Below are 13,785 nucleotides of genomic sequence, written 5' to 3'. Positions count from 1 at the left end.
GGTGGGCTTTTGTGTTAAAGAGTTAGGCTGTGTGACCTTGGACAATTCACTTAACCTCTCTGAGCTTTAGCATCTTCATTTACAAAATGGGAATAATAAAATCTACCTGATGGGTTATTGTGAGATTGTGTTAAAGCCTTTAGCAAAATACTTGGTTGTATTGGGAAGCTCTCAGTAAATAGTATATTCATATAGGTTTATTCAAATCAATAGTCAACTAACTGGTGTAATCAGTGAACAAATCTGGATTCAGTGGTGATCATTCAGAATCGGTATTACTATCTTCATTCTTTAAAAACTGAATTGTATTTTATTCTTTAGAACAAAATTTTATGCTGATAAAGGATTATGCTACTTTAAACCTACATGTATTCTAGATAGGGTGATTTAGGCTAGTTGTCTTTCTGCCTCTTCGACTAACTATTGTAAATACATTGTACTGCCTAAAGGTATAGATAGTTTTTTTTTTTTAATTTTTATAGGTTTTCATACTAGTGGCTTAAAAGGCTATCTTTTGCTTGTGTTGCTTATAAGTGATCCTGGATCATCTTGAATATATGACAGTACCAAGGCAATAAATTATTTTTACATATATGAAATTTCAGGTGTTACTAGCACTGCAAATATGTAGATAATCATTAGAAAGAGATAATGAACCCATTGAGACAAACATACATCAAAGCATAATTAGCCTGGAATAACCTCCCCAAATGAAAGTTACTATAAATAACATCCTTTATTTCTGTTTATGTGTAGCACAAATGAGTTCTTTCAAGCAGGTTCTATCTTGAGTAGTACATATGGGGAATTGGAGGAGATTCATAATTATAGCTATGTGAGAAGGAAAGGGACTGATAACAGGATCTTACCTTGCATTTCCTATCTTGCAGTGGGAAAGTTCAATATAAAGAATTCTAAACTAGAACAAAGAAGTAGAGTAACAAGGGATTGGCTAGGAGGAAATAAAGATAATTACAAAGAATATGGGGAAAGCGCATATAAGGAGCAGCCACCACCTGTCAGGCAAAGCTAGGACAACCCAAGGAAGAGTCCCTAGTCCATCTCAGGGCTGAGGTCACCTTGATGGAAATGGCACAGCTGTGGCTTGCTGTATGAGAGAGAAGTCACTTGGGTATGTGCTGGTGAAACTTGCTGGAAGTCAGCTCTCTTAGGGTGCTGAGGAAAGCTATTCATAGGAAGGTGTCTAACTGGAAGCGCTGTGCTGCAGAACTGTCCAGCATGGATGCTGGGGGAGGCTGCCGCCTACTAAGTGCATTACAGGAACTGGCTGCTAGAGAAGCTGTGTGCACTGAGTCTAGTGCTAGAGAAAGCCACGAATATCACTCTAGTCCCAGTGTGCTCTGTCAAGCAAGCACACTGGGACAGAAGGAAGGCCCTTTCCTCCAGCAGTGTTCTTCAACATCCTCTGTGAACAAAGCTTAGCATCATGCCAGCTGTTAGGAGGGAAAGTATTTAAACAGCCCAGATTTTCACAGAGCCGACACAATAGTGAATTTGGATTTGTGGAGCAATAATTCCATAAATGGAACATTCCAGCACTTTGATAACTTGGCTTCCATATATACCTTTCAATGCACATTTAAATTTCCATCCATCAATAGAATTGTATTTCCACCCAACAAAATACAGCTATTACTTACTACAAATGAAGTTTCACCCATTCCCCAGAATGAGCAGATGGCTAGTTCCAAGAGGCATTGTATCCATCACTAGTTATGCATTACTCCACACATTCATAGTAACACTGAATATTCTCTTATATAAAGACTAAATTGCAAATTTAACTTCCAACAACTGGCATATTGAAATAGAAATGGGAAAGAGGAAAAGTAAACTGTTAACATATATAAATAAGCACATACATAAAACAAGCACATAAAATATGCAAAATTACTAATCCTTGTTCTGTATTTGCTCATGAGACTGTGAATGATAGCTATAACTTCCTTCTTCCATGACCCAGTCATATTTTCCCTGCCCTCAGCCAGAAGCTCACTCAGCTGGTTAGGATTCTTTACTTAGTAGAGTAACCCAGACCTATACTGTTTATATCTTCAATTCTTTCTTTTTTTGTCTGCTGTAGTTCTGGTAACTTTACTGTTGGGCATGAAAGCAGTAAGAGATTCACACTCCAGGTGAGATTATCACAGGGTTTTCAAGCAGAGGAAGCCTAGTCTGTGGAGGGCACACTATTTCTACTGGTAACAGGAGGCTCAGAGTGACTTGGGGATTCAAAGTTATCAGTTTCCTCAGAGTTCAGCCAGATGTCTTCATTCCAGGTTTCAGAATCTTATTCCTTAACCAATCAATGGTAAAACTTTTGAGAAATTTGATGAGACTAAGAAGTCAACTCTAATTTTCATTTAGCAATCCACACAATTACATTCTGTGTTTGATTTTTAGGAGCAAGAGCATCTTTTAGGGCTGTCGTGGATGCTTTCTGGCTCTCATACCCTATTGTGAGGTTTAAGAGACCTGAGTTTGTAATTTTTTTCTGTAAGTGCACAAGGGCACTCTTAATAATCCATCTCACATCACGATTTTTACAGTTAGATCACTGTTGCCGTAAGATCAAGTATAGCAGCTATCTGGGCTTTCAAGACACATGCTTCAGTTGGACCTTCATCACTGTCAACCACAGTGATATCTTGATTAATTGTGATGCCACTACAGACTATGGATTAATAGCATCCCATTCTCATTGGCAAGGAGCTCAGCACTGAGCTCAAGCTCAACAGGTGTAACCAAACCAACCCCCAAATCCTTTTCTTGCCAGTTCTGTGTCCCGGGACCACTCTTAGTATGAATTCTATACCAGTCTGAGTTCAGTCCCAAGAGAGAGAAATACAGTAATTTGAACAGGGAAAATTTACTGTAAATATTAACTGCAACGGAAGTTTAGAATACCAAGGGATTGGCTAATAGGAAGTAAAGCAAACTCTAAAGAATATAGGATTAGCAGATTTAATAAACAGCTTTAGGGCTGAGATAGAGCACTCTTCTTCCCTCCTGTCTAAGGCTGAGAGCCAGACCTTATTGGGAAGGACACAGCCATGGCTTATGGAGGAGTATTTATGGTACTGTGCTGGCAGAACTTGCTGGAAATTTGCCTTCTGGAACATGGCAAAAATCTGCCCTCTGGGGCAAGAGAAACTTCACAGTGATGTGACCAAGCCCCTAGGTACTCTGCTGCAGAACCACCTAAGATGAGTACAAGGAGAAGCTGCTGGCAACCTTGTCCTGTAATTACCAGTTACTGGATAAGCGGCATGTGCTTCAAGAGCCAGGCACTGGAGAAGCCACCCACACTGGAGGAGTCTGATGCTGGAGAAGCCATCTGTGCACAGGGAAGCCTGGCACACTGCAGGGGCAAGCCCAAGGGAACCATGAAGCAAAGTCCTTTCCTTGTGTCTCTCCAGCACCTTCTACTGACAAAACTTAAAATCATGTCAGCTAACAAAAGGAAAAATATTTAAAAGGCCCAAATCTGTTTTCAAAGGGCAGAAATGAAAGGTGTATTTGGAGCTGAGAAGCAATAATTCAATTACTGGAACAGTGTTTCTTTCTTTTTGCAGTGTTTCTCTGCATATCCAGAGTCAAATTTGGTGTTCAATAATATTAACTATGTTGATTAACTCTTTGTGAACCGTTTTGCTTTTTCCTTTTTCAGTCCTGATTTTGCTTTGGGCTTGGCCCAAGGCAAGTTGTAATCCCTATTATAAGTCATCTCAAATTCTTTTTGGGAATATCTATGGTAGGACCTTAGGCATGTATAAATATTAGGTTTGCCATCCAGAAGAATAGAGTGTTAGCTAAGCTATCAGGCAGAATTCTTCTTCTATATGGGAAACCTGGCTTGTTCATTTTCTTTTATTATGGTAAAATAAACATAACATAAAATTTACTATTGCTACAGTTTTTTAAAGTGTACAGTTCAGTGTAATCAAGTGTATTCACATTGCTGTAAACAGTAACTCCCCATTTTCCCATCTCTCCAGCCCCTGGCAACCACCATTCTGTTTTCTGTCTCAATGAATTTGACTACTTTAGGTATCTCATGTAAGAATCATACAGTACTTATCCTTCTGTGACTGGCTTATTTCATTTAGCATAATGTCTTCAAGGTTCATCCATGTCGTGGCATGTGTTAGAATTTCCTTCCTTTTCAAGGCGGAGTAATATTTCACTGTATGTGTACATCACATTTTGCATATTCATCCATCCATCAATGAACAGTTGATTTGCTTCCACCTTTTGGCTCTTGTGAATAATGCTGCAGTGAACATGGGTGTACAGATACTTGTTTTAGTCCCTGTTTTCAGTTCTTTTTGGGTGTATACCCAGAACTAGAATTGCTGGATTATGTGATAATTCTGTTTTTAATTTTGAGGAATTGTTGGGCTGTTTTCTGTAGCAGCTGTAATATTCTGCACTCCAACCAGGAGGGAAGGCCCAGTTTTGATAGTTGTCAAATTTCCTTCAGGTTTTTCATCCCTAAAAAGAAGCCAAGGTCTTTCATAGCTCCATGATCTTATGATGCTGTAATTAGGATATAATACTAACAAGTAATAATTAAACTGTGTAATACCAATTCTTTGAATACAGTAGCAGTTCAGAAGGATACTAGTGCAGTCTAGGACCACTGACATAGGCCTCATGGAAGAGACAGGACTTATGCAGTCCCAGAGGGAGTGATAGGACTTAAAGGATGGACAGAAAGCACCAGGCAGGGGAAGCAGCATGTGCACCAAGAGCAAGTAATTGTATGGGTTGCAGACAAAAAGACAAAAGTCTCAACTGCCGTTCTAGTCTAATTAGAGCCAGAAAGGATGAGGATGACGCATCCCAGATGATCACATGATCTGATGTTCTTTCCATCCTTCTTAGAACAGTAATTTGACACAGATATTTGAACCTGTAAATGAAATTCACAACCCAGATAACCTAGTAATACTTGTGAGCTGGTAATGTGGGTGCGCCAAATCCATGCCAGTGGTAGATGTAGCCATTCAGGAGTGCATTATTTGCTTCCATACCTGGAGCTTCTAGTAGCCTCAGCCACATTTTATCTTTCATGAAGTGAACCTTTCCAAAATGTTTATTATTTTCTTTCATGTTAGTGATCTCACATAGGAACCAATAGTTGGAAAAAGTAACCACTCCTTCAAAATATAAATACGGAGAAGTAGATGATTATTGAGACAAGGTAGATTTTTTTTTTTTTTTTTGAGACAGAGTCTCGCTCTGTCACCCAGGCTGGAGTGCATGGTGATCTCAGCTCACTGCAACCTCTGCCTCCCAGGATCAAGCGATTCTCCTGCCTCAGTCTCCCCAGTAGCTGGGATTATAGGCACACACTACCACGACCCGCTTTTTTTTTTTTTTTTTTGAGATGGAGTTTCGTTCTTGTTGCTCAGGCTGGAGTGCGATGGCATGATCTTGGCTCATTACAACCTCTACCTCCTGGGTTCAAGCAATTCTCCTGCCTCAGCCTCCCAAGTAGCTGGGATTACAGGCATGTGCCACCACACCCTGCTAATTTTGTTTTTTTTTTTTTTTTTTACTAGAGATGGGATTTCACCATGTTGGTCAGGCTGTCTTGAACTCCTGACCTCAAGTGACCCACCCCGCCTCGGCCTCCCAAAGTGCTGGGATTACAGGCATGAGCCATCGCGCCTGGCCAAGACAAGGTATATTTTTATTTCACATGTAGAAAGTTGGGCTCTGCGTGTATATTTAATGTTTTGGTTTGTTGGTGATGGTGGTAGTTCCTTCTGAAGAGGCAAAAGGAGCAAAGGACTAAAGCAAAAGAAACTAACAAAAAGACAATAATGGTGATATAATTTTGGAGATACCCTAAAAATAGTTTTCTGTTACTGTTTTAAAGTATTTCTAACAAAGAACTGTACCTTTTGTTTTTCAGACTGCTCTGGCCCATTTAGAGTCTCTTGCAGTAGATGTTGAGGTGGCCAATCCACCAGCCAGTAAGGAAAGCATTGATGGTCTTCCAGAGACCCTTGTTCTTGAAGATCACACTGGTAAGGGCAAAGTTGATCTCAAATGTTGAAGAACACATTGTACATTTAAGTATATTATCAATATACCTAGATAATTAAATACTTGATTATTAGAAACTTTCACTAGTTTTTTTTATAGAAACCAGATGCTCACAAACTTTCACCTAGTACAAGAATATTTTTAATTTTCAAGTGATAGGCTGAGACAAATGTTCCTCTGTCAGCTTTTTTACAAAGCAGTATTTATTAGATTCCAAATTGCCAAGTATTAGACAGAAATGCCTGCCAATTAACTGGTCAAAGACTGGCTCTTTCGTCTTTCAGAGGTATCTTCTATGAGTATAATATGTTGCTTTTCAGTTTTATTAAAATTGAACTACATGTGATTGACCTGAATTATTTGTTGTTTTCAGCTATTGGTCAGGAACAGTGCTGTCCAATCTGTTGCAGTGAGTATATTAAGGATGATATAGCAACAGAGTTGCCCTGTCACCATTTCTTTCACAAACCTTGTGTCTCAATTTGGCTACAAAAGGTGAGTGATAGAATAATTAATTAAAAATTTAAAAATTAATACTTTAATAGTGTCTTCTGCAAGTGAATAATAGTATCTTTTTTTTTTTTTTTTTTTTTTTTTTTTTTTTTGTGAGACAGAGTTTCGCTCTTGTCACCTAGGCTGGAGTGCAGTGGTTCGATCTCGGCTCACTGCAACCTCTGCCTCCAGGGTTCAAGCGATTCTCCTGCCTCAGCCTCCCAAGTAGCTGGGATTACAGGCACCCACCACCAAGCCCAGCTAATTTTTTGTATTTTTAGTAGAGACAGAGTTTCGCCATGTTGGTCAGGCTGGTCTCAAACTCCTGACCTCAGGTGATCCGCCTGCCTCAGCTTCCCAAAGTGCTGGGATTTCAGGCATGAGCCACCATGCCCAGCCAATGGTAGTATCTTTTAAACCTGTTTTATTTAGCCACAAATTTGTAGTACTTTTTAATTCATTGTTAAAAACCTGATTGCATTTAATGATTACAGCTCAGGGATAATATGGAAATATTTTATTTTACTAACATTGTCTAAAAATATAGACAATAATAACAACATGTTTTTAATCATTTTAGGAAGTGATTAAATATCTGAAAACTCATTTTAGAATAAAGCTGATTAGAATTTTAATCATAACCCTGAAATTTGGTGTTTTCAAAAGTATCTAAAGCAGAGAAGCCTTTGGCACTACTCAAAGTACTATAACAATATACAGCTATTCTGCTAATACAGGTTGGTGTTTCTGAAATGTATATGAGAGATACTTAATAACCTACCAAGTAGCTCCTATTCCAGTTTTTATATATTGTCTTCAAATATTTACCCAATAAATCGTAAGCATATTTGAATTATTTAAATAAAGGAAGTGTTTTATTTCAGTCTTCTCTGTGAACTCTATTTTTGCATAAAGGATATTTACCATCCAGTTCACTAGGAATTCCCAAGTCACTTTTCCAAATTATCTACTTAGGAATACAACTCCCTTTCTTCCCTATAACCAGTGCTTTTTTTCTCCTTCCCTTTTCCCATTCCTTTCCTTCCTTCCCTGTCTTTCCTTTTCCTTTCTTTGCTGTTCCTCTATTTCTATTTGCCACTTTGTTCTTCTCAAAATTCCACTTAAAATCTCTGAAATCCAGTTTAGAAATGTTCACTGTTCTTTTATAAAATCTCTCTGTATGAGATAACCCATAGTGCCTTTCAGGTAGTAAGTGCCCAGTAAATATTTTACAAATCATATCAGATGAAAGCTATTATTAGAAATTAGAGGTGTTTTTATTTTATTAACAACAAAATCACAAATAAAAACTTATGGTGCAAGTTACAAAGACCAGCTAGCAGTCTTCAGTAAACAGCACGTGCTAATGTGTATTATTTGAGGAGTATTGTCTGCATAGAGATAATGTGTGTCTCAAGTCTCATGAGACTTCCTGGTATTCTGGATTGAGGTATAATGCTGGATTCTGAATTAGTTTTAAAATACTGCTTTCCTTGCTCTCTCCCTTCTCCCAGAACATAATTTGGGAAATAATATTTTAGGTGATTTTTCTTAACCTGTTTATCTGGCATTTTGTTAATACAGCCTAGATGGCTGTGCTGTACAATATACCAACCTCTAGTGTTTTTATAAGAGTTGAAGTAGGTAATCCGTGATGAATTTAATGTAGTGTTTGGCACATAGTAAACATATAGTATAGGAAAAGTAATGGTAAACTTATTACTAATGAAAGTTAGAATTCAGTAGAAAATGACTTTTTCAGTGTCTGTACATGATGGTGGTAGTAGTGGAAGTAGGTGTTATTAAAATTATTGGGGAAGCAGAAAATGCAGAGCCACCAACTCTTAAAATTTTTGAGCATGGCTGAGTCTGTGAGGTCCATTCCCTCATTTCATTTCTACTCCCATACATTAGACCTTCAACCCTTGTTGTCTTAACTACTATTGTAGTGACCTACTTTATTTCCTTACTTCCTTTAGAGGTACTTTCTTTTCATTTCTTTTTTATTTGCATAAATCTGTGGGGTACATGTGCAACTTTGTTACATGCATAGGTTATGTAGTGGTCAAGTCAGGGCTTTTAGGATATCCCATCACCTGGATAACATACATTATACCCATTAACTAATTTCTCATCATCTTCCCCTCTTCCTATCCCCTCACTCTTCCAAATCTTCATTATCTATCATGCCATCATTAAAGGCATTTTCTGAAATGTAGTTCTGATAATGTACTTCCCTTCTCATAAAAGAAAGAGAGGGACCTCCAGTCACCTGTGGAATAATCTGAAGTTTTAATCTTGACATTCAAGGCCTTCTGTGATTTAGACCCCAACCTGTTTCTTCAGATTTACTTTTCTGTACACTTGCTCATGTTTCTATGCATTTGCTCCTGAACTCTGGCATGATTTTTCCCTATACCATCTGTAAGATTAGATGATATAGGTAGGTGCAGTTTAAATTCCACCTTTTCTGTCCTTAATAAATACTGTCTTTAAATTCCCATGATAGCTGCAGAGACTTAAGAAGCAGTGTTTTGTGTGCCTGCTGTGTGTCAGTCACTGTTAGATGATTCCTCTTTAAAGATTCATGATTTCTCCTTTAATCCTCACAGTACTTTAGGACTTATTGTTATCTTTATTCCTGTTTTCTAATGATTGTTACTTGTCTAAGTTTAAATAGCTAGTATGTAGTTCATCAAGACCACACTCATCTATTTGACTCTAAAATGTTATTGTTGGGGCCCAATCTGTATGGCAAGTACACAATAAATGTTTGCTGAAATGAAATTTTTTTTTTTTTTTTTTTTGAGACGGAGTCTCACTCTGTCACCCAGGCTGGAGTGCAATGGTGCTGTCTCAGCTCACTGCAACCTCCGCCTCCCGAGTTCAAGCAATTCTCCTGCCTCAGCCTCCCGAGTAGCTGGGACTAAAGGCGCACGCTGCCACGCTCAGCTAATTTTTTGTATTTTAGTACAGACGGGGTTTCACCATGTTGCCCAGGCTGGTTGCGAACTCCTGAGCTCAGGCAATCTGTCCACCTCGGCCTCCCAAAGTGCTGGGATTACAGGCATGAGCCACCGTGCCTGGCGTGAAATGGATTCTTAAACGGTAAACGTAATATATGTTGTACAGCCTTGAATTATACTTGAGACTTTGCTGTAACACAAAGTAACAGTCTCTTCAGTCTTTCTCCTGTCAGGAAATACCTTAGTGTGAAGCCTTTCCTGCTTTTTTTCTGGGGAGAATGTTCCCAAGATACAGTTCTTTGTTGCCTTCAACAGCATGATCTCTTCAGCCTCCCTTCCAGCAGGGAGTTCTCTTTGGGAAAAAGACCAGATTTGCAAGGGGATAATCTGTTATCAGATAACGTAGCTCTATAATCGTCCATTGGTCCTAGAATGTTGTGCTCCTAGTATAACTGCTTTCCCCTTCCCACCTTCTCTCCAAGGTCTGTGGTTGATTGTTTTGTCATTTAGAAGGCACCTAACACTCTTATCTCTTTTTGGAAAGAAATGTCATGGCTTAGAAAGAAAGTCTGAAGTCCATCTGCTTTGACATATCTGTGCTACCCTAAAATGAGGCTTTAATTTGCCATCGACCTACGTTAATTCATCGTAGACCTTCTTTAATTCACACCAATCATAAATGATTTGGTGTGAATTAAAGTAGGTCTGTGGTTTCTCTAGTAAATGCATAATAGACTAAATAATGATAATTCAGATTATTGTTGAGCTAAACTCTGACCTCCATGTGGACATGTGCCATGATTCTTTGCTCACCCTCTGCGATTGCATCACTGCTGAGTTTAGCAGCTCTTAATTAAAACTCACTAAATTAAGGAGGATGAATGACCTTAAAGATATGAACATGAATAAGAGACATCATTTACCCTCAAAGAAACTAGAGTCTGATTGGGCACAGAGGAAAAGATATTAAAATTATGTCTTTCTGCATTGTGTGGATTTGACATTTGTTTTTTGTTGTTAAGAGTCTTATTATTAGGATAATGATACTGTTTTTTCTTTATTAAGTTACTTGTGTGGCAGTTAAGATGATTCTGGTGGCTCTTAACATTTTTTTTTTCTCCAGTCGGGAACATGCCCTGTGTGCCGCCGTCATTTCCCACCTGCGGTTATTGAAGCATCTGCAGCTCCTTCCTCTGAGCCTGATCCTGATGCCCCACCTTCAAATGACAGTATTGCAGAAGCACCCTAAACCTTGACAGTTGAAATGAGATCAGTGTATCAAAGTAAATCTGCAAATTCCTTCTAAATTTCATGTGCAAATAATTATATATAAATATATTTAAAAATGCTATATATAGTATATGCCATAGTTTAGAAAGAATATTAACCTTTCTAAACTAAATTTAGGTTTGCAGAAAGTATTAAACATTTTCAAGCTGAATGTTGAGACAGTGCATCCATTTTCTTTAGTTGAATATGTTTGTATTAATTGTAAAGCCAGGCTTATCAGTTGACTCTCTCCAGAATAAATAATCATCTGTGTGGCATATGTTATTGGCTTTGTCTGTAATACTGCCACTAAGTGATTATAATTAAGCTGTCCTGTTTGCATCAAATGTAAAGACTGTGTTCACAACAGTAGTAAAATTTGGTTTCATTGGAAATGAAACAAATTCTAAAGTATGCTTTTTCACTAGTCCCTTTGATTTTGCTATATCATAACCTCTTGGTTCATATGCTGAGAAATTTTTCAGAAAGTCCATTTTTGTTTAAAATTAGGACTTTTCAGAATGCCAAATGAAGGCTAAAATTTTGGCCAGAACATTACAAAAGTTTTAAATCGTAGACGTAACTCCCCCTGAAATAAAGTTAGGTAGTAAAATCCTTAATGAAACCAGTGGATGTGCTTAACGTAAGGTTAGTAAAGCATACAAAGAATCTAGTGTGCTCAGGGCTTGGTACAATGAGCTGAATTAGATGGCCTTATGAAACTCTTTCTAACCTCTTACCCAACCTGTTTCTCCTTGGTTAAAATTATACTTGAAGGCCCAGAACACTCATGGCACATTTGTTTAATATTGGTTATAGTTAGTTTAAGGTAATTTTGCTTCTACAGTATTTTGGAAGGTCTGAAAACTTGCACAGGGTCATCTTTGTAATTATATAACCCCAAACTAAGATGCACAATGTCTCCTTCAGGTGATTACACACAGTAAACGAGTATGTGCAAACATGGACATAATAGTTCACTTACAAATGTGATTTGATGTTAACACTAGAGAATGATGACTGTAGAACATTTGAGCAAGTAAAATAGTAAAGCACATAGTGAGTGTACGTCCATCTAACTGGTACATTGATAATTTAGTTTGGGCACATAAAAGGAATATTTATATGGCTTCCCAAATGCAGAGTTACATCTTATTTGTGTATTTCTCTGAGTATTTATATCCCGTCTCCTTTTTTCATTCTTAAAAATAAATGAATTTTCACTGTTGGCACATATGAGGCTTAAATATAAGGAACATAACACTTGCATTCTAATTTTTGCATATATTGTAAATGTGTCTGGTATTTACAGCAAAATACTGTGTATCCTTTTATGGGTAAAACAAAAGTGAACATTGCATGCATGTAATGTGATGAATTTGTAATTTAGGAGTTCTTTGGGGCTTCTGTGACTTTGGAAATGCTTACATTCAGGCCTTAATGTTGCATTAGCTAGCATGTTTTCCCTCTGATGTATATAGTCACTGTTGTATAAACTAATCTTTGCTTGTTTTCTACTCTGTGATCTTTCCATATCATATTTCATTAATGATCAGTTAGTGTCAAGGAGTCAAAACAGATTAAAATTAATTTCGTGTGTATATGGTGGAAATTTGTGGCTAGTGTGATTTTTGTTTGTTTCCTTTTAAGTACTGTTGATCAGTTGTGACACTTACTGGTTAAACTTACGTTGCTAAAGATTTCTCTATAATAAGCCACACATTATATTTAGACTATATTAAGGGACCTTGGTTTTCTTCTAGATAGCAGCTGTCCCAAAGAAAATATTTCTTCTTTGTATGTTAAGATTTAGCTATTATCTGCCAGTTGTTAAGAGGTTTTGGTTCCAAACTCAACCAGCAATGTTGAGAGCTGAACTTAAGATAGCTGTTGTACTTTTTGCTTTCCATCTGTTACTGTCCTTCATTCTTGGCTCCCTACTATCTATAAACAGCTGCTGTGAAGGAGAAAAGTTGAATAGGAGTTGGCTTAAATTTTAAAAAGGAAAAAGAAAATTGAGGTTTTAGGATTTTCATGGTAACAAGCTCTGGTATAAGCTAAGGCTGGCAAGTTCAGATACTAAAATATTATTTGATCATATCTCGGATCCTTTTGAAAAAGTTAAGACTATATGAAGGTAAATTAGAAATAAGTATGAATATTAATAAAATAGCATTTATCTTATTTCTCTATTTTATGTTGTGACTTAACCTAATTTTATTTTTTTAACATTTTCTTATTTCTTATAATATGAATGCTGATATTTAAAGGTAGATCTATGTGGTATTCTTTGTGTTTCTTAATTGTTTAACTCTTAAGATTATTTGTGATCTGGATTTATGTATTTGTTAGATACATACGAATTGTTAAAATGGAATGCAAGTTTTTCAAAAGCCCAGGTCTAAATGTAATGGTTGGTTTATTGTTCTATAACCCCAGCCCATCATTTTCTGTGTAAATCATAAACAATAAACAGAATATACTCGGTGGTCATTTCTAATATTTAATTGTGTAATTGTATCACTTCTTACGCAATTTAGAGTTAATGACAGATAACACTACTGAGCATGTGATGTTAAAAGTCCTTGAACTATAATCTAAGAAAGCCCTAGAAAGAGCCAGACAGAAGTAGTTGATGGACTTCCTACTGCTGGAGGGTCTCTGAGTCCTTGCCCTCTCCTCCCTGACATCCTTAGCTATCCCGTAGGTTTCAGCAGAACCTGATTTCCACACTGACTCCGGACTGCAGAAACCCTTAATAAGGAAGGGAGCCCACCTCACGTCAGTGGTTTTCTCCAAATCAGGCATGGAAATATTATTAAATCTAACTGTTTAGCAAGATTCCTTGTGGTTCTCAAACAGTTCAGAGAACTCAGTCATTTCAGAAGGGTCAGTTGGGTGCTGATAAATTACGCAATTCAATTAGACAAAGACTAGCCAGGCATGGTGGTGCGCACCTATAATCCCAGCTATTCAGGAG

The 13,785-nt window shown here is 37.4% G+C and overlaps 1 protein-coding gene across 1 annotated transcript in view; it reads left to right on the top strand.

Annotated features, from left to right (window-relative positions):
• Positions 1-13,307, top strand: part of PJA2 (praja ring finger ubiquitin ligase 2) — a 71,186-nt gene extending 57,879 nt beyond the window's left edge. Inside the window, exons 8-10 of the mRNA XM_003826758.4 lie at positions 5,945-6,059; positions 6,452-6,573; positions 10,660-13,307. Coding sequence (XP_003826806.3) covers positions 5,945-6,059; positions 6,452-6,573; positions 10,660-10,785 — 363 coding nt within the window. The 3' untranslated portion in view covers positions 10,786-13,307. The remainder of the gene's footprint in view (positions 1-5,944; positions 6,060-6,451; positions 6,574-10,659) is intronic.
• The last annotated feature ends 478 nt before the right edge of the window (positions 13,308-13,785 follow it).

The sequence above is a fragment of the Pan paniscus genome, chromosome 4 (assembly GCF_029289425.2).
Source record: "Pan paniscus chromosome 4, NHGRI_mPanPan1-v2.0_pri, whole genome shotgun sequence".
NCBI classification, from domain to species: Eukaryota; Metazoa; Chordata; class Mammalia; order Primates; family Hominidae; genus Pan; species Pan paniscus.
Note: the sequence above shows the minus strand (reverse complement) of the source record. Positions and strands in the feature narration are given on the sequence as shown.